We start from the raw sequence: 21,588 nt of genomic DNA, 5'->3' as shown, positions 1-21,588 counted from the left end.
CAGAGCTGTCTTTGGGTAACTCAGCCTGTCACACACCTTCTTGGGTTCGAGAATACAGTGGGCCAGCACTGTTGACAGGCTGCCAGACTCCCACCTGGCCCCGACTCCAGTCAGAGACTCAGGAAACCTCCAGGTGCCTCTGAGGATGGTGCCGTTTTGAACCCACTCTGCTCCCGCTGTGGTGTTGTTGAGCTTTGCCCCTGCAGCTTGGGCCATGTGAGCAATGGATGCTTTGTTTCTGGGTGCTGCTTTCTAAATATAAAGTTATTTTATGAAACAGAATGTGCTTTTTCAGGGCGTGCCTACCCCTGGCAATGAGAGCCCCTGGTTGACAGTTGTTGGTCTTGCCTGGGGGGAGGCTGGCGCCCTGGGCTTGGTTGCCCCGAGCTGGGTAGTGGGGGCTCCGGCCCTAGCCCTGGAGGTGATCAGAGCTTCCGCAGGGGCCACAGCAGCCCTGAGCCCTGCCACCCACAGGGCTCAACCTGCTATAATTGCTTCTCTAGGGCAGAAAACCCACCCCCTGAGGGAACCTGGTGGCCAGAGAGCTTCTCCACGGGACCAGAGGAACCACTTTTTAATCCCTGTCTCCCTCCAGCTCACCTCCTTGTCACTGGGATTTGTCTTGTGGTATCACCCTATGCAGGACAGGGTGGCTGGTATGAGAGAGCTGGATTTTACAGAGTAGAAACCAGGTACTGTGCAAAATTCAGTATAATCAGGAAGTAGTGCGAAATGTAATTCGGGAGCCTGGCTTCAAATGCTATGTTTGTGTGGCCTTGAGTGTGTTGGTCAGCTTCTCTGAGCCTCAGTCTTATCATCTGTAAAATGGGAATTGTGCCCGACAGCCTCAGGGCTGTCTCTCAGTTGTTACCTTGGGGCCTTTCTTGAACACAGCAGTTTTACATGGGCTGACAGCCGGGTTCATTGTGTCCTACTTGCATTGTGATCATGGGCAAGTCATCCTGTCTGTGCCTGTTTTCTTACTTGTAAAATTGGGCTAACAATAGTACCTACTGCATGAGTTGTTGTGAGGGTTAAATTTCTTACTTTACATAAAAGGTTAGATTAAGTGCTGTAGAGCATGAGCTATCATTGTTATTTCTGGAATGCCTGAACCCAGATTAAAATATCCCGTCAGCACACAATACCATCTTCTTTTTTTTAAAACACAACTTGTAACCCACTCTTTCTGCAGCTTTGCCCACTCTGTGCCAACAGGCAGCTGCTGTGTGCCAGGCATCTGACTGGGAGTGCCCAGGGCATCATGGCATGGGTTGTGGGGTGGGTATTCTGCATGGGTGGGCTGGGTCAAATGCTATGCTGTCTCTCCTCCAACGATTTGGCAAGGCGGGTACAGACTCGGTTAAGTCACTCTGGGCAGCAGCCAGGGGTGAGAGCCAACCGGCAAGAGAGCCACCTGGCAGTTCTCCCTGCCGGGGTGGATCCAGCAAGCTTGGGCTTGTGGTGGCTGTGGGCACCCTAAACTGTTTTGTGCACTTGTCAAAAGGCAACTGACATCTGAGCATTGGCGGCAGACAGCAGAGGGGAGAGCCGAGTACAGAGGGCTGTTTTCCCCCAGCCTGACACCGCATGGTGCCCTGAGCCCACCTGCCTTAAACCGTGTCAGGGGCACACTGATAATGAAATACTCCATTTGGCTGGGCAAAGCCCTTCACGTGAGTAAGGCTGTGTCCTAAAACACTTTATGGGCATTATCTCATCTAGTGTATGTACAAACCTTTTGAAGTAAGTCCTACTTATTTCTACTTTACAAAGGAAAAAGCTGAGGGCCGGAGATGTTTTGGAATCTTCCAGATCTGGGTAGAAATTCTGGTTCCTTCAGTTGCTCTGTGACTTCAGGCCAGTTACTTAACCTCTCTGAGCCTCCAATTCCCCACTTCTTAGGGTTGTAGCAAGGGTTCAAAGGAATATGTAGTTAAAATGTAGTTAAATGTAGTTTAAATGTAGTTAAAACATTTAGCCTGGCATCTGGCATGGTAAACGGTTTTTTAAGAAGGTTGTTGTTATTACTATGATTCTTATTTCATCTTTTTGCAAGGGAACATTCCTTGCCAGTTTAACAGAGATATCGAGAAGGTTCAAATTCGATGTCTTGAGGTCTGCAAGGAAGGGGGTATTTTTAGGAGGAGGAAAACATTTTATTATTATTGGCAGCAGATAAGTTTGTAAGTTTCCCCGTCTAGTGGGAGACACTACTCTTATCTTCAGGGTCTTATCTGCTTGTGTGGGCGGAGCCTCTTTGTTTCACGGAAGAGAAACTCCCCAGGGCTTTTGCCCCCATGCTCATTTCTATAACCAGACTCATTCAGACGCTTTGAGCAAAAGGTGTCTGGTGTGTAGTAATTGCTCAACAAATGCTCTTTGGATGGGTGGATGGATCATGCTCCTGAGTTTACTGCAGCTAAGGGAGTGATTGGATTCAGGGACAACGTGGCAGCTTCCCACAGAAGAGGGGGCCTGATCTAGGCACCTCCCCTTCAGAGATGCACACTTTGCAGAGCTGTGGGTGCATGGAACATTTCCTGGAGTTAATCGCTTAACTGTGATTGTGATGGCCAGAGGTAGGTTGATGGCAGAAAACTGAGACACTATCCCACACCTCAAAGACCAGGGAATGGGTGCGAGGCAGTGAATATGACCTTGACGGACAGGTAAGCATTGACTGTGGGGGGAGTGTCATTCATTCAGTGAATATTTTCTGTGCTCAGTGCCGGGATGCAGGGAGACGCCTTGTGGACTCAAGTGAAAGAGAAGAACTGATGATGTGTGAATCTCGAATAGACTTTTCAGGGATTATGTCACAGTGAGGTAGAATTTGGGGCCACTCTCTACTGTAATGGGCAGGACTCTTGTGTTTGTATGAGAGAAACTCACCTGGTGCCAGCTTAAATCAAAAAGGATTTTTATTGGCTCACATGACCTGAAAGTTCCAGGTTATCTGGCTTCAGGCATGGCTGTATCCTGCAGCTCAAATGTTATCTCATCCTACTCGTCTCCTAGCTCAGCTTTCCTCTGTGTGGGTGACCTTTGTTCTCAGCCAGGGTTCTCCCCTGACAGCTCTCTTTCACCAGCATGGCAACTCTCAGGGAAAGAAAGCCCCTTTTTCCTAGTAGCTCTAGCAAAAGTCCCAGGATTCACTCTACTTGGACCAGCTTGGATCCTTGCACTTGCCCAAGCTGTTCTGACCACCTGGAGTGCTCTCCTCCCTTCTGCGTATCCCAAACCTACCTGCCTTTCAAGTCCTGCTTGAGCTCCATAGCTTCTATCTATAGTCTTCTTCTCCTTTTGCCTTTATCGTTTTTTTGCATTTTTCTCTCTCTCGGAGCACCAATCATCTTTTTTCCTGCTTTGTATCTAATTCAGCTGCATCCTGGCTGCATTGTGTTCACATCAAGTAGGCCAGAATCCCTGACAGGCCAGTTTCATTTCTTACCTTTCTCTCTCCTGCCCCGTACATAATATAAATAACTTGAGAGATACCTAATAAGTGCTTGTTAGTGGATTTGGGGCATTAAGGATTTAATTTAGAAGCCAAATCCCAGGATGGCTCATGGGAGGTCATGGGTCAGCAGGGTCCAAAGGGAATCCCAGGACTCATCTTGCTGAACTGTTCATTTGTAATTGGATCCCAAAGACTTGGGCCTCTCAGGAGGCCAATGAGGAGATGGGAAAGGGGGCAGGGGCTCAGTTCAGAAGCTGGGCTTTCCCAGGTTCAAATCCCAGCTCTGTGCCCTTCTGGCTGTGTGACGTGGGACAAGTTGCTTCACCTCTCTGTGCTACTTGTTCCTTGTCTGTAAAATGAGATCATTCACACAGTGGGTTTAAGGAAAGGGCCTGGGACACAGCAAGCGCTCATTGACTGTTCACCATTATCATTACTACCGTGCTGTGCTCAGAGTCACCAGGTAGAGAGGGATTATAAACTCCATTCCTATTTACTAGAGGAGGAAATAGCAGCGCAGTGAGCTTCAGAGACACCCTCAAGATCACAGAATGGCTCCCCACCCCACTCACCTCGACTCCCATTTCAGCCCTTGATCTTCATGTTGGCTGTCCTTTTTGAGACCACGTGAGTTTGCAGCCCAGTGTGGCCCTCAGGGAATGTTGACTCCTCTTTAGAAGGAAGGGGTAGGGGTGGGGGGGCCATTTGTCTCACACAGAGGGTGAGCAGGACTCTGTCTTGGTGTTTCTCCTGGCTGGGTTTCTGCTGTCATGTCTTGAGACCTGCTCTCCTCTAAGTAGCCACCCTTGGTGATCTGCCCTGTGAGCGGCCCATCACTGCCCCCAAAATAGACCCAGGAGCCATGCTGAGGGTCATACGGTCCCCACTGAGCTCAGGGCCTGCTGCCCCTGCACGCTGCACTGTGCCTTTCCATGTAAAGATGCGTCTGGTCTTCTCCCGGGCAGTCTTATTTATTTCTGCCTCCTCAGAAATATTTGGGGGTGATTAAAAGGAAATGTTCTTATAACTGTAATGAAGTGAGGTTTGGGGGTTTTGGAATGATTGGCTGTGGCCTTGGGGGCCAGTGCTGGGTGACTTGATAACCGAGTTGATAGGCAACAGAATATTGATTTCTCTCCCCCTCCTCCCAGGAAGGTGACTCAGTGAAGGGGAGATGTTCTGAAATTCAGGAGGGGGCTACTCGGGGAAGCCAGAAAGAAGCTGTGTGTGTGTACATGTGTGTGCTTGCGCGTGCACAGCTCTGCTGCTCCCTCCAGGGCCTATAACTCACAACCACACTCCCCCTGTCCCCTCAAGATGGGGCACGCGGGTTCCCACCTCTCAGCTGCCTTTTCCGGCGCTCATCTGGAGAAAAGTGAGGACTTTGGAGCTACACAGACCCAAATTGAAGCCTGTGTCTGTCACCTCCTGGCTAGGTGGCCTTGTGTAAGTGGCTTTACCTTTCTTTGACTCAGTTTCCTTCTCTGTAAAGTGGGGAGAGCATACCTGCCGCATGGGGTAATTCAGAGGATTAATTGAGAATATTTCTTGGTGATAATTAATGGCAGCTCTGATTGCAGTGATGATATTAACAACTAATAATTTGTATTACTTGCTGATAGAGGAGCAGAGTGCCATGGGAGTGCCAAGGAGCAGGTGATGGATGTTGATGGAAGCAATCCTGGAAGACTTCCAAGAGAAGGGCCTTGAATGAAAGAAATGCTGACTGCGTGACAGAAAGGGGGAGGGGTGGGAAACACTTTTCTGTTCCAGGAGTTCATAGGCTCAAAGGCAGGGAGGTGTGGGAACCACACACAGTAGATGGGGGACCAGCTACTGTCCAGTGTGTAGGGGAGGGGACTGGGAGGGGCGAGGTTGTGGCAGAAGAGGGGCTGTTGGGCTTTGTTTGGCCAGCGACTCAGGTAAAATGGTTGATGGAGAGCTTTGTGCATCAGGACCCATTTGTTCTGTCTGAAATTCAGAAGCAATTATGATACATTGCACCTCCTCCCTTGGCTGAGTACTAATTGTGAGCCAGGCATTGTGCTAAGTGTTGACTTACACCATCTCATTGAATCTGCACTGCCCCCGTTTTACAGGTGAGAAAACTGAGGCTCTTTGTAACATTTACTGGTGCACCCGAATGTATACTCTTCTGTGTCATTCACCCCTTCCCTTGAATCACCCACAGGGCCTGGTTAGACCAGGCAAGCCTCCTCCTTTGTGGCCAAACCCACAGACTCCTCACTAGCCCACCCACCTGATGTGGGTCATATGAGTTCTTGGGCCACATAAGTTTCTCCTTTGCGGAAACCTTTTTGACCCTTGACTGGGGCACATACCCCTTTCCTCAGATTCCTTGCCTAATTCAGTCAGGTGAAGATGTCATGCAGACGTCACTTATAATTCTTTTCTCCATGTTCCCAGCTAAGTTCTTTTATTGCCTCGGGGAGTTCCAGGGAGCTGCAGGATTCACCTGGGCAGGGCCTGATGTCACAGCTGCGACCATATTTACGACATGCTCTCTGGCTTAGGGGAGTTTGGAGGGACGGGGGCGTCTGCATGGCAGGCAAAATGCCCATTCTTCAGGTGGGGGTCAGAGAGTACAGGGAGCAGAAAGGCCTGGGGTGGGACCTGCAAACCCCAACGAGAAAACAAATGCCTGATATTAAAACTATGTAAGAATGAAAGCAAATAAATGGTCTTATACACAAAATCCCTTTGTGCCAGGCAGCACCCAAGGCAGTGACAATGCAAAGGTGTCCAAGGCAGCTGGATCCCTGACTTTGGGGTGCTCACCTGGGCAGATACCCTGTACAAAGTCCACCCACTTCAAGTCTAAATTTAACTCCGGGAATATTTGTCAAGCACCCCCAAGGCTCACCAGTGAAATGGAGAAACCAGTGATTCTAGAAGTTCCCACAAGGTGAGAAATGAGGGGGAATTTATATGGGAGTAACATCTACTGTCTTTCAAACTTGCTCTCTGAGCTGGGTGCTTTCCAGCCACATTCCCTAGTGATCCTCACAGCATCGACCCATTTCACATATGGGGGAACTGAGGCAGGGAGCATTAGGTACCTGCCCACATTCAGAGGAGGTGGTCAAACCAGGATCTGAACCCAGGGCACTCGGACCTCACAACTTCTTCTTTCATTTTCAAATGGGAAAACAGGCTCGGAGAGGGGTTGGGACGTGTTTGCCTTTCAGAGGTGGAACTTCCCTGTATCTGCAACTATTGGTTACCTCATGGTTTGGTGAGGAGAGGGTTAAGTTGGCTGTAAAGCCGTGAAACAAATAGAGGAAAATAGAAAATAAAATATAATTAAGTGCCAAACACCCTGGCATAGCGATGGGCAAGCTCTCCATGGTCCCTGTTTCAGGAGGTCCCTGGGTGTCTGAAGCAGAATTAAGCTTTGTGCAGGATTCCTCAGCTCATGAGGCCACTTTCATTAAGTTTCTTTGCTCTCTGAAACGTGGGCACAGTAACCCTGTTTGGGGAGAATGTTTCTATGCTTGCCCCCCTGAGTTGGATTGAACCAGGAGAGGAGAACAAGGGGCCAGGAAGGAGGTTGGTGTGAGATCTAATGAGGCCCAGCAGTTGCCTAAAACTTGACTGCTGTTGTGGAAATGTCTCCTACCTCGTGGGACAGTGGAACTTGCAGAGGCTAGAAGTCAGGGCACTGGATTTTATCAGTGCTCTAAGGCCAGTGACTTCCTGCCTTTTGCCACTCATTTCTTCTTGTCTAAAACAGATGCTAACCAAGGCTTCTTCTGTGCACTTAGGCAAATGCATTGCATGCCTGTTCGGCCAGGCTCAATGGGAAAGAGTTCTGGGATCAATTAACAATGTCTGCTGTAGGTGCTAGAGGAGGTGGTGGTGGTGTGTTTGCCATTCATCTATTTATTCATTCAGTGGGCACTTTTTGATTGCTAACTATGTAACAGGCACTGGAGACAAAGCAGGAAACAAAGCAGGTATGGCTCTATGCCCTGGAGATTTCAGACTGGTGGTGGCGACAGAGTAAAGCTGTGTTAAGAGCAGAAATTTTGTGTGCTTGGATCACTGCTGGGTTCTCATTATCTAGCTTTTACCTGGCACACCTGTGCCTTCAGAGATTTATTGGCTGGACAGATGAATGAATGAACCAAGTGCAAATGAATATGTAACTATAGAAAGTAATAAAATCTACATGGGAAAAGAAGGGGATGGTAAAGAAAGTATAGTGATTCCCTCTGGTAGGAAAGTGCCATGTGTTCAGAGGGCTCACAAACCAGCAAGAGAGACTGCATTCAGCAAAGAAGCAATAAGTGAATTTATAATTCTAAGTGCTCTGCAGTAAGAGATGTTCTGAAATGTTGTCTGGAGGGAACCATTGGAGGTAGGGTAATTAGGGAATATTTAAAAATATTATTCTTTAACTTTTATTTTTAAATTGTTTCAAAAAGATTTACAAAAAGTTGCAGGAATAATACAGAGAATTCCCCATATTCCCTTCACCCAGATTAACATTAATATAACGTAACATAAACATTCAACATAAGCACAGAACAATTACAAAATGAGGAAGTTAGCATTGATACTACACTATAATCTAGTGTACTGATATTACTCAAATTTTTCCCATTGCTCACTAGCATCCTTTTCTGGTCTAGGATCCAGTCCTGGATCATGCACTGCATTTAATTGTCATGTTTCTTTAGTCCTTTACTATGGAACAGATTAAAGTGCATGGACCCAATTCAGTCAAAACAGAGTGAATCTTGGGACTTTTGCTAGAGCTACTGAGAAAGAGGTGTTTTCTTTCCCTGGGAGTTGCCATGCTGGTGAAAGAGAGCTGCCAAGGGAGAACCCTGGCTGAAAACAAAGCCCACCCACGCAGAGGAAAGCTGAGTCAGGAGGTAAGTAGGATGAGATGACATCATTTGAGCTGCTGGATACAGCCATGCCTGAAGTCAGTAACCTGAAACTTTCAGGTCATGTGAGCCAGTAAAAATCCTTTTTGGTTTAAGCTGATTATTATTCATTGAATTACTCATTCAGTGAGCATTTCTGTGCTCAGTGCTGGGTTGCAGGGAGACACCCTGTGGGACTAAGTGAAGGAGAACTGTTTGATGCGCAGATATCAAGTAGACTTTTCAGGGACTGTGTCACGGTGAAGGAGAATCTGGGGCCTCTCTCTACTGTAATACACAGTGCTCTTGTGGTTGCATGACCTTGACACTTGAGATGAGAACTGGCCTTTTATTTTGTAGATTGTCCCTTGATTTGGGAATGTTTACTCATGATTAGCTTCAGGTTATGCATTTTGGCAGAAATGCTACAGGAGTGATGTTGTGTCCTTCTCCATGCATCATATCAGGAGGCACATGGTGACCATCTGTCCCATTAGTAGTGATGTTAACTTTGGTCACTTTTGTCTGCTGGGATTCTCTGCTGTGAAGTTATTGGGTTTTTTCCTTCGTAATTAATAAGTATCTTGTGGGGAAACACTTTGAGACAATGTAAATACTCTGTTACTAATTCTTTTGCCCACTAATTTTAGATCCATCAATGCTTCTTGCCTGAAACAGTTATTACTGCGGTGTTTGCCAAATGGTGATTTTTCTCTTTCCATCGTTACCTCTACATTTATTAGTTGAAGAGCTTTTCTTTCTCCCTCACTTATTTATCTGTTCAATTATTAATTTGTTTCAGTATGGACTTATCGATTCATATTTTATTTTGTGTCCCCCCCCTTTTTCTTTGTCCCCTCTCTATTTCTACCCCGCCCTCCTCTCACTCTCCTTCTCTTCCTCTCTTTTATTCTTTTATTCTTGCTGAAGAAGGCTTTCATCCCGTAGAGTTTCTCTCCATTGGATCTAGCTGAGCATATCCTTGAGGTGTCATTTAATACTCCTCCATCCCCTGGGTTTCCTGTGAACTGGTGGTAGCCTCAGAGGCTTGACCAGATGTTGGTTCAATATTTTTGGCAAGACCACGTCATGGGTGGTGGTGTGCCCTTCTGTCAGGAGGTACGTGAAGCCTGGCTGTCTCCTTTTCTGTGTCATTGAGATTGATCTGTGGGGTTTGGAGCTGTCAGCCTGATCTGTCCATTGTCTCCCATCAGTTCTTCATCCGCTGAGTTTTGCACTCACTGATAATCATTGCCTGTATCCATTAATTCATTAGGGGTTGCAAAATGTTGATAGGTTGATTCTGTCCCTCTTCTTTTTCTTAGCTGGAAGATTTCTCTACAGAGAAACCACCCCTCATCAATTGTTTGCTCACTCTGAAGGCTAGTGTGTCCAGGAAAGGGTGGATAAATGCTTAATTCTTTCCCTTTATTTGCCAGTTTTCAAAATAAAGAGTTGCTTCCCCAGTGTCCCCCAAAAGTGGCCAATAAGAGTTTTTTTAAATATCGTTATAAACCCATGGATGCAAGTGTCATTGGAGTGTCCTCATCCATTTCAGTTATTATCTCTATTCATATTCAGGTTGTCCAGTCTCTGGTGCGTGGGGACCTCTGAAAGTTGACCCCTGAATCCTTTGGACTCCTCCAGTAGTCTTGGACAGTCTCCTTGCTTTCTAGGAAGATTTCCAGACTCACTGTGTACATTTCCCACCCCAGCTTTGGACGCAGACATTGCTCCAGGGAGTCCTGGATCCTTTTACTAGGAAATGGTATTTAGAGACCACAGTCTGGGTGCTGAATGAATGAATGTACAGAACATCTCAAAATAATGCACCTCAGGCTTCCCTGGTGGCGCAGTGGTTGGGAGTCCGCCTGCCAATGCAGGGGACACGGGTTCGTGCCCCGGTTCGGGAGGATCCCACATGCTGCAGAGCGGCTGGGCCTGTGGGCCGTGGCCGCTGAGCCTGCACGTCTGGAGCCTGCGCTCCGCAACGGGAGAGGCCACAACGGTGAGAGCCCTGTGTACCGCAAAAACAAAAACAAAAACAAAAACAAAATAATGCCCCTCAGGGCATTTTCAGTGTCCACGGTGGATGGGATGGTGGGGAAGGGGGCAAGGTAGTGTCTTTGAATTTGGATGTCATTTCTTTTTCAAACCTGTCCCGGGTTAATGACCTGTTGGGTGCCATTTATTCACTTTGGCCGCACCACGCGGCTTGTGGGATCTTAGTTCCTTGACCAGGGATCGAACCTGTGCCCCCTGCAGTGAAAGCACGGAGCTCTAACCACTGGACAGCCGGGGAATTCCCATTCATTCACTTTTACTCCTTTCACCCAACTTCTTCATTTAGAAAACCAGGGTGGATCTTCCCCATCTTCAACCTATCCCCTTACTTGGGATTTTCTTGGTGAAGGTCTTTGAAGTCAAAGAACCCCCAGAAGAGTGAAGCCACTTGTGGTCCATCAATCCCTATTGGGTCCTGCCATGCTTTTTTCAGCCACTCAGTGTGGTACAGCTTAGTGAAGGGTGTGTGTGTTGGGGGGGTATCACTGCTATTTGCCTCTTAGTATCTTTTGAGAGGGAGCAATAAGAGAGTTCACCGAGGGACCATCAAATCCAGACCAGACAAATGACAGATAATATCCCTTCATCAGAGCAACTTAAAAATTAATATGAGCCTCTGAGTGTTACCTCGCCTTTATCTGAGCAGCCTGCATGTCTGTGTTTGAGATTAAAACTCACATTTCATTTTTATATGCTGTGCTTAATCCAATAATGATTTCATGTTACAAACAGCAGTAATATCTTTCAGCATAGTTAATCAGAATAGACTTAATGCTGTCACTATTTATTAACCTTTGTTGAAAAGCAAGAAGTTTCTCTCTAATCTGTGATTGTTGGTCGTGTCAGGCTCTATCAAGTGAAAAAACAGTTTTGGCATTCATTAAAATGGTGCGAATCCTGAAATGACAATTGGAGCCGGATGGTATTTGGTGCATGAAATCTTCGCTGCGTTCACCAGGATAACTGAGAAGGCTGAAGGGGGGCGGCGAAGAGGGAACCCACACATTCAAAAGACTATTTCATCCCTGAGTTGCTCTTGAATAAAGAAATTGAGAGAATGGGGCAGAGAATGGGGTACAGGTGAGGGGAGGGGTCGGGCCTGTTGATGCCTCTCGCCAGAGAAACTCATTGTTGGTTCAAAGCAGTGGCTTTGAACTTGGATCCCAGACACCTCATCACTTTCCCAACCCTGTAACAGGTTAATGACCCACTGGGAACCATTTATTCACTTTTATTTTTTTCCCCCAACTACTTCTTCATTTAGAAAACAATGGTGGGTCTCCCTGCCATCTCCAAGGCCCAAGTTGAGTTGGAGTCCAACTGAAGGAGTCCCTCAGAACAGGCTGGTGGCTGCCAGATATCAGCATGAGGTTCAGAGATCTCAGTCGGTAGTTCTCAAACTTTAGAGTGCATAGGACTCTCCTGGAGAGCTTCTGTGATGCCTGGGGAATCAGTAGGCCTTGAGTGTCCTGAGATTCTGCATGTCTAACAAGTGCCCAGGTGACGTTGATGCTATTGGTCCAGGGGCCACCCTTTGGATAGTACTGAGGGCTTTGTGGTTTGGGGTTTTCTGAACCATGCCAGGATGTCATGATTGGGTCAGTGGCCCGATGACCTGGGCTGGCAGCCTTGTTGGAAGGTTTTATCTGAGGGCTATAATGGTTCTTGGAGTAGCAGGGCTGGGCATCTTAGCTTGGGGCAGGCCAAGCAGAAAGTATTCTTCCTACTTTCACCTTGCAGATATGGCAATGGTTCTTCCTCATTATCACTTCTCTGAAACAGACCACCTTATCCAGTGCTTCTGAAACTTTCACATGAACATGAGTCACCTTGGATTCTTGTTTAAATGCAAGTTCTGATTCACTAGGACTTGGATGGGACCCAAGAGTCCCCATTTCTAACAGACTCCCGGGGATGATGAGCCACCTTAGTGGACCACACTAAGCAGCAAGGCTCTGTTGATTGACAAGAAAACCCAACAGTTGGTTGGTCAATTCCTGCACCTTCCTGGGCCTGAATTATAGAGTTTGAGTCTTGCTAAATCCACCAACTCCCCTGAAGGGAAATTTACCTTACAAAAAAAAAAAAGGAAAGGAAGGAGAAGGTAGGTTTCAACTTGCAGAAGCCTCCTCCAAAGGAAGGTGGCTCTCCCAAGGGACATCTTTTTCTCTTTTTCACCTCAAAGAGCCCCCAGTTATCTTTATCAGGAAGTCCCCATTGGGTCTTTACCTTTCAAAGGTGATTCAGAGAAAAATCTAATCCAGTCAAGAGATCTGGTATTGGGAGGCATAGAAGAATATTCCACTAAGCAAATACACTGGTTGTTCAGGGCTGGGTGGGGGAGGCCGAGGTTGAGGGCTAACTGGTCTCTCCTGTCATAAGAAGGAGAGACCACTTGGGTGCCGAGCAGCGTTGTGGGTTTTGCCCGCATAAACAGGGAGGTGAGCAGGTGTTGTTAATTATTTAGGAAGAATTAAGCAGTCTGGGTGGGTGGGTTTTATGCTCTGTTTGGTAATAAAGGTTGCTGCAGAAAGGAATTTTAAAATTCAGTATCCTCACTTGCCTCATCTTGCAAAGAAGCCGAGCCTTGGTTTGACTGGTGGGAGCATCTGGAATTAATGAACCGGCCTCTTATGGTGCAGAAATCAATGTTTGCTGCATTAATTGCATGATGCTGAAACCCTGCTTTTTAAATTTCGGACTCGCAGAGCCGCAGCCTAAGAAATCTTTCTTAAGTGGCGTTCTGGGGCTTCGCTATTGCCTTCATCTGTCTGGGCGTGGGGAAGGAACTGCTTCTTCACTGTGGACTTGTGACACAGGGACATGGAGGCATGGGAGAAACTTAGGATGAGTTGTGTGCTTTGGAGGCCCCAAAGGGGCAGAACTTGAGGATTGGTTCCCTCTTGAGTAGCTGGACCCTGTCTGGACTTCCATCTCCTGAGTTTCCAGTTCATCATTTTCTTTAGGTTAAAATAAGCCATATTAAGAAAAGCTGGACAGATGTTCCTTGCCTCTCTTGCTTTTCCCACATGATAACCCTTTTGGAATATAGACACTTTGATCTAAAATGTAATTTGGCCACCATCTCGTTAAGTACTGGACATTGAACCACATCAATCTGCCCGCCCTGGCTGCACTTTGCATTTCTGTGGACCCAACCTCAGTGCTGGACACTTTGGGTGGACTATCCAAGGAGGTGACGTTTGAGCCACATTTGGGGAAACGAATAGGAGTTTGCCAGGGAAGGAGGATCCCAGGCAGAGGGAACAGCATGAACAAAGGCCCTGAGGCCTGGAGCCCTGAAGTTTCTGCCAGCTGGAGTTGCAGAGGGAGCACGGATGGGCGGATGGGTATAGAGTACTCTCTGGGAGAAGCCTGGCCTTGGACATCTGGCTAAGAACTTTTGATTCTCTCCAGTAGGTGGTGGGGAACCTGGCAAAATGCTTAAGCAGGAGATGAGATGACTGGTGAAGTTTTATTTTTAACGTACATAGGGTAATTTTGTTTTGTTTTGTTTGTACAGTTCTGTGAGCTTTGACCACAATCAGAATATGGAACAGTTAACTCACCCTCTAAAATTCTTTTCTAGTGCTCCCTTATATTCAGACCCTTTCTCCATCCCCTTTACCTGAAAACCACTGCTCTGCTCTGTATCCCTGAAGTTTTGCCTTTTTCAGAATGCCATATAAATGGAATGATGCAATACATACATACAGATAATGTGTATTTGTGTGTGTGTGTGTGTGTGTGTGTGTGTGTTTAAATCTAGCTTCTTTCATTTAGCATAATGCATTTGAAATTTCTCCATGTTGCTGCATGTATTAGTACTTTGCTCCTTTTCATTGCTGGGTAATATTCCACCGTGTGGTTATATCACTTTGTTTATTCATTCACCTGTTGAGAGATGTTTGAGTTTGCAGTTTCTGGCAGCCATGAAAAAAACTGCTATAAACATTTTGTGCAGTTTTTGTGTGACCATAGTTTTTAATCTCTCTAGAGTAAATACCTAGGGGTGGGATTGCTGGGGCATTTGATAAGCGTATGTTTAACTTTTTAAGAAACACCAGTCTTTAAAGTGGCGGTGCCATTCCGCTTTTCTCCCAGCAGTGTAGAAGAGTTCCAGCTGTTCTCTGTGTTCCCTAACACTTGGTATTATCAGGTTGTTTGTTTTGTTTATTTGTTTGTTTTTCAATTCTGGCCATTCTAATTGGAGTGCAGTGGTATCTCATTGTGCTTTTAATTTGCATTTCCCTAATAACTAATGATGTTGAGCATCTTTTCATGTGCTTACTTGCTAACTGTATATCTGGTTTGGTCATGTGCCTATTAAAATATCTTGCCCATTTTTTTAATTGGGTTGTTTGTTTGTCTCATTGTTGAGTTTTGAGAGTTCTCTATATTTTCTAGAGTTAAATCCTTTGTCAGATATGTGATGTGCAAATATTTTCTCCCAGTCTGCGGCTTGTCTTTTCATCTCTTAAAGTGCAGGGTTTTTATAAAGATCATTGTAGCAGTTGGCGTTTTAAACTCTACCACTCTCTTCCTCACGCAGCACACTGCAGCCATGCTGGCCTTGTTTCAGTTTTTAAAAAAATCAAACTCTTTCCTTCTCCAGGGCCTTTGCTCATGCTGTCTTCTCTGTCTGGAATACTCTTTCTTACTGTGTCCTATCTAATAAATCTTTGCCTACCCCCAAATCATAAATCTATTCTCATGTTTTCTTTCAGATGCCTTGTTATTTTAGCATTTATGTTTAGCTCTCTGATCCACCTCAAATTAATTTTTTTGTATAGTATGAGGTAAGGATTTGAGGGTCACTTTTTTTTTCTATACGGGTATCCAGTTGTTCCAGCATCATTTGTTAAAAAATTTCCCTTTTCCCTTTAGATTGCTTTGGTGCCCTTTTTCAAAAATCAGATGAGCATCTGTGTGGGTCTGTTTAGTTTGTTTCATTGATCAATATGTCTATCCTTACAACAGTGCCACACTTTATTAATCTTCACAGTAAGCTTTGAAATTGGATAGATTGCCCTCTAACCTTGTTTATGTGTTTTAAAATTTCTTTGGACATTATATGTCCTTTGAATTTCTATATAAATTTTAGAATTAGCTTATAAATTTCTACAAAAACAAAAACTCCTGGGATTTTGACTGGGCCTGCATTGGATCCATAGATCAATTTGGAGAGAATGAAATTTCTTAACAATATTGAGTCTTCCAATCCATGAACATAGCATATCTTCATTTTCTGTCCCCCGCTGTTTTTACTCTTATTCCTCTTTCAGGTGTCAGCTTAAGTGCCATCTCCTCAAGGAGGTCTTCGTTGCCTCTTGACTAGATGATATAGCTCCTGTTATACCCTCTGGTGCCCTTGCTCTCTTCCTTCTTGGTACTTATCACAATGGTAATAATTATTTGTATGATTATCTGTTTTGTGTCATAAGTTCCATAAGGACAGGGATCAGGTCTGCCTGTTCACAGACTGACACACAGTAAGTTTTCAATAAAGATTTATAAAGGAATGAATGAACGAACGTCCTCCTGTTCTTTTGGCAGAGATCTGCAGGTCACTGGCTGTTGTCAGTCACAGTTCGATGCACACCGTGGTGTCTGCTTGCTAATGGAGAAACCAAGGCCGAATCCTCCCACCCCTTTCTTGGCCTTCTGCCTAACTCTTAGTTCCTGCTGACGTGCAGTATATGACTCCTATTCACTTGACAGGTAGATGTGTGTAATTATGATTTTTTAAAATAAAATAATTCATCTACAGAGAATTTTAAGTAATGAGTATAATACAGAGGTTTAATTTATTTGGGGAGAGGGGGGAAAGGTGTTGCTTTCACAGCATCAGTTGGAACATTTGAAAAAGCAGTGGCAGAATCTTGATTGAATTAGGCTGTGCTCATAATTAGGAAATGCCAAAGCCTGCACAACGTTGAAAAGTGGTGAGGACAAAGTGATGAAATTAAGAGTCTTTTTTTTTTCCCCTTAAGGTTTAAGAAGTCGGCAGTTGAGGGGCATTCTGTTGTTAACTAAATGGTTTGTGGACATTACTTGGGTATATAGATTTCATTCTGCATTTTGATCATAAGTCAATATATAGGTACCAGTGTTAATTAAATCCCCAGAGTAAGCATTGCTAAGGAAGACTTTATGAGGAACTTTCTGAGAAGGAGTGAGATTGTTGGGACAGGTTGCCAAGGCATATTGCAGAATGTTGGTGATTCGGGGCAAGATGAGAGAGAGAAAGAAGTTGCTCAAGGATGTAGAGTCCTGGGCAGGAGCCCTGAAGGAGGAGACCAGACATATTGTTCACTTTGAATTAGATCCAGAGGTGGTTAATGCAAGCAAAACAAAAACTTGACTGGAATTCTTGGGCGCTTAAAGAAGAGCAATGGAAATAACCTAACTTTATCACAGTCAGAGATTGTAATTTCTTCCAGTGAGGATAGCTTTTGTTGTTATGCAACGCACACTGTCATTATAGCTGCACAACTGCCTGGTCATGCAAAAGCAAATGCGATCCTCGTTATTATTTCCGTATCACAGATCAGCAAACTGAGGCTCAGAGAACTGATGTGATCGGCCTGCGATTGCAGAGTTAGCAATCTAGTTAAAGTTAAAGAACTAGTTAATGTTTTCCTGTTAGAGGCATATGATCTAGATTGAGAGTTTTGGGGTGATATTTATAGTTTGGGAGACAATGGAGGTATTCTTAAGAGTAGTAGTAAACACCATTTATTTAGCAATGTATCAGTCAGTATAGGCTATATTATACTGTAGTAACAAAAGATCTCCCAAATTTCAATGGCTTAACACAACAGAGGCATATTTCTTGCTCACATGACAAGTCCCGTTGGCTTACGTGTCCATTGCAGGTAGGCAGTGGGCTCTGCTCACCACAGTTATTCAGGCACCCAGGCTAATGGAGCAGCTGTCAGCTCTAATGTCTATTCACTGTGTTGAAAGGATGAACTTCTCAGAGGGTCTTGTGGCAACAGTAAAACACTCCGTCCTGGAAAGTGACACATCACTTCTGCTTTCAGCTCATTGGCCCAAACTAGTCATATGATCTCACTCAACCACAAGTAGCCAAGACAGAAGGGAGGAAGCCAGAAATATTTGGCAAACAGCATGAATGATTGCCACTAGCACCCAATAAAGAAGTAATTCATGTGATTCTACACAAACCTGTACAATAATAATGAGAACTAACATTTATTGATTATTGGCCACATGCCATATACTGTTTACCCAGAAGAGCATTTTCAACCCTTCAACCCCCATCAGGTGATACAATAATTATCTGCGTTTTACAGATAGGGGATCTGAAGTTACTTGCTTAAAGCCACACAGCTAGGAAGTCATAGAGCAGTATTTTAGTCCAAGCCATCTTGGCTATAGAGCCCATATTATAATAACCCCATTTAATAGAATGAGAAATCTGAGGCTCAGGGAAGCAACCTTCCCAAGGTCTTCCTGCCAGGAAGCAGCAAGCTTCAGTCCTTTACCTTATTATACTTCCCATGTAAATTCTGTTAGTAACTACCAGCCAACTCTTGACCTTCTGAGTCTTGAAGTGACTACGGGCATACCTCATATATTGTTGTACTTCGCTTTATTGCACTTCACAGATACTGCATTTTTTACATATTGAAGGTTTGCGGCAACTCTGCGTTGAGCATGGCTATCAGTGCCATTTTTCCAATAGTGTTATTTTTAAATTAAGGTATGTACATTTTTTTAGACATAATGCTATTGTACATTCAGTAGAGTACAGTATAGTATAAACGTAACTTGTACTGGGAAAGCAAAAAATTCGTGTGACTTGCTTTATTGTGGTCTGGAACCAAACACTTAATATCTCCAAGGTCTGCCTCCACTGTGGTAGAACCACCTTGTACCAGCTCAGGAGAACCAAATATTAAATTTCCAGGACTTTTGCAAGACATTATTAAGAATTCAACTACGTAACCTAACTACAGTTAAATAAATTATATTTATTTCAAACCACGGTAATAAATACTCAAAACTTGTCACTTCCAAATCATTTTACATATTTTACTGTTATATACTCTTGAGGTTATTTACATCTATCGTATCTGTATGCTGGAAATACTATATAATGTATTACTACCGTACATATATATCTTCCTAGCCCCGCTTTTAGTGATGTCTAGTTGGTAGATTGAAATTGGCCGTAGTGGGAGTATTTATACCATAGAAACTGGCAAGCACCACCTTTCAGAGCTTTTTTCCCTGGAGAGCCAGTTGTTAAATATTTACCAGCACACCACTTCCTGTAGCCCACCTGCTTTCCCAACTGGGTGTTACCATCAGAGTCAATCCAGGACCAACTGGCCCTCCCCATGGATCCAGCTGGTTTCAGAGGTGGGCCAACTTCTATGGGGCTAATGCATTGGATCAACAGTCTGCATTCATCCTTGAAAACTTAACGCCAAGCTGATGTCTCTCCTTTTAAGCCGTGGGTCCTCAACCATGGCTGCCCATTGGAATCACCTAAGAGAGCTTTAAAAAAACCCAGATTTCTTTTTTTTCCAGGACCCACCATCAGAGGGTCTGATTTCATTGGTCTGGTGTAGGGCCTGGCCATGAGGGATTTTAAAAGCTTTCCAGTGATAGCCAAGGTAGAGAACTACAGCTCTAAGCAAACTCAGTGTGTGAAAAACTTGGGCCACCAAAGAAGGCAGATTGGGGATTTAATTCACAAAACCTTTTTCAGTTTTATCAACAATATTCTGTGAAGAACACTTTAGGGCAGAGTACGGCAAACTTTTTTGTTAGAGGGCCAGATAGTAAATATTTTTTACTTTGTGGGCATACAGTCTGTGTTGCAGTACTCAGCTGTGCCATGGTAGTGTGAAAGCAGCCATAGACAGGACTTTAAAGAATGATCATGCCTGTGTTCCAGTAAAATTTATTTGCAAAATGAGGTGAGCCAGATTTGGCCCATGGACCACAGCTTGCCAATCCCCATCTACAGTGTTCCTTTAATCCAGAAAGTGGTGTTCTTAGAATCTCTGCACACAGTCACCTTGAATGTTCCCACTGAGCTGGGAGGTTGTGTTGGTCTTTTGAGTGCCCCTCCAATCCCCTCAAGTTCTTCACACAGGTTTAACTGTCCTCACTCTTCTAACAGGGAAAATCCACCATTGCTAGACTGAGTTCCTTGAAGGTGAGGAGCCCCTTGGTCTTGTTCTCCTGCCTTGGTGCCTGACCCTTGGGTCTCATTTAGCAAATATTTGTCTGGGGAACAAATTGATCAAATAAATAGCATTTACTATTTTTTTTAAAGCTGTTTTATGGAGCATTTCAAATGTCCACAAAAAGAGAATAGTGTGGAGAATCTCCACATACCCATCACCCAGCTCCAACACTGAATTGAAGGTGCTTGCTTGCTTGTGCTTCTCTAAATTCCATAAAGACAAGGGACCATTTCCCTTCTCCTATATATTGCCATATGCCCTGGCGCCATGAACAGGGTCAGGTACATAGTAGGTGCTCAGTAAACATGTGTTGGATAAACAAAAGAATAAATGAATGACAAGCTGGTGCATTTAGATGTGCTTTATAAGACTTCTAGCGGGTTCACTAGCTATTGCATAGAGTTGGAAATATTGTGGGTTAGATCGTGACTCCTTACACTTAAAACCACAAATAGCTATGGTTCAGCATCTGCAGGGGACATCAAAAAGTCCCTGCAAATCTTAACCCTGTTGGTTCCCAGGCCCCCTGCTAGGTGTTGGGCTGTTGAGAAGACAGGGGAATGGGGAAGCCTGGTAGAATCTTGTAGGTGAAGGAAAATCTAGCTCCCACCCACCCCAGCCCTGCCCAGCACGCTTTAGACACCTTCTCTCCAGCATCCTATAAGGAAGGGAGTGACCACCAAAAAAACCCAAAAACTTGGTCTAATTTAAACCCCTTTAAAGTTACCAGGCTGCTGGAGATTAGCTTAAAGAAGATATGTCGGGGTCTGCTTTGATTTGCAATTTGAGGGAAATGTGGGAAACGTGTTTTTGCTTCTTAGGAGAGGATTATGTTGCTTTGCAGGTTGGGTCTTTGTCACTTTTGATTTTTGAACACTTACTCATGCTTCCAATAATGAACAAAAACCAAACCACACTGAAGTCAGCCCAGGAGGTCCCGCTGTCTCAGAAGCCCAAAGGTTTCTTGTTCTACTGAATTCTTCTCTCTGGATTTCCGCCTGTTGCCCACCAGACTTTTAAGGATTCTGCTCTTGTGCTGTATCAACACTGGTGTTTCATTTCAGACATTAAAAAATCTTGTTAAATTGTTTAAAAAAAACTAACTTGGTATCTTATATTTTGAGGTGAGTCGTTCATTACCATATTGATTAAACATGTAATATACCCTGATAAATAACCTTTATAAAGGTGAACTTAGTCAAATTAGATTCAGTAAACATGATCATGGAGCTTAAACTGGGAGGCAGAGAAGGAGATAAATGTGTTTCCTTTAAACAGTTCCTTTTTGCTTTACTTTATCCACGGATTGATCTGTTACGAGAGGCAGGGTTTTAAGATAATTTCTCACATCGAGAAACCTCTGTATAAGTTACAACCCACAGATGCTTTCATCAGAGGTGTCATACAGCTGTGAATCAGACACCACTTGAATGGAGGGGCATTTGAGGTGAGGCCTGGCCTTCCCAAAATTCTTAGGTTCATTCTAGGCACAACTCTTGCTATGAACCCTGTCCACTGATAACTTAAATTATACGTGCTATTTCCAAGTGCTACGTGTTCCTCAAAACCAGATCACTCCTAGGTGGTTAAATCTCGTTTCCACAGCTGATATTAAAACACCATCCTCCATCCTGCATGCAGTCCCCTGCTGGAAGTTTCTGGTTCCACTGCCTGAGTGTGGTCTAAATATAGCCATTTAAAAAGAAGATTACGGCCCATCCACTTGGGACTGCTAAAAAGCCTTTGACGATAACTCTTGAAAGCCTGATGCCTTTAATCCTTAACTTTAATTTAAAATAAAGAAATCTTCTCAACTCATATTCCATTTTCCACATTCTCTCCCACCACCCTTGTCCTCCCCTACAGATCTTTTAATTGCCCCCCGCCCCCTTCCATTAGTGAGGAGTAAGACTCTTTACAAGCAGCTTCTGGTGCAAGA

At 44.6% G+C, this 21,588-nt stretch overlaps 1 protein-coding gene across 11 annotated transcripts in view; it reads left to right on the top strand.

Annotated features, from left to right (window-relative positions):
• The window catches only part of CUX2 (cut like homeobox 2), a 264,555-nt gene that overhangs the window by 59,050 nt on the left and 183,917 nt on the right, over window positions 1–21,588 (top strand). For 4 of the 11 annotated variants that reach the window (XM_049698421.1, XM_049698418.1, XM_049698414.1 and 1 more), the window contains exon 1: window positions 1,417–1,676. The exons of the other annotated variants lie outside the window; for them this stretch is intronic. In XM_049698421.1, coding sequence (XP_049554378.1) covers window positions 1,641–1,676 — 36 coding nt within the window. In that variant the 5' untranslated portion in view covers window positions 1,417–1,640. Of the gene's footprint in view, window positions 1–1,416; window positions 1,677–21,588 lie in introns of those variants that run through there. 11 annotated transcript variants of the gene reach the window in all.

This window comes from Orcinus orca, chromosome 15 (genome assembly GCF_937001465.1).
Source record: "Orcinus orca chromosome 15, mOrcOrc1.1, whole genome shotgun sequence".
In the NCBI taxonomy this organism is placed as follows: domain Eukaryota; kingdom Metazoa; phylum Chordata; class Mammalia; order Artiodactyla; family Delphinidae; genus Orcinus; species Orcinus orca.
The sequence above is the reverse complement of the archived record's forward strand: the minus strand, read 5'-3'. Positions and strand labels throughout refer to the sequence as shown.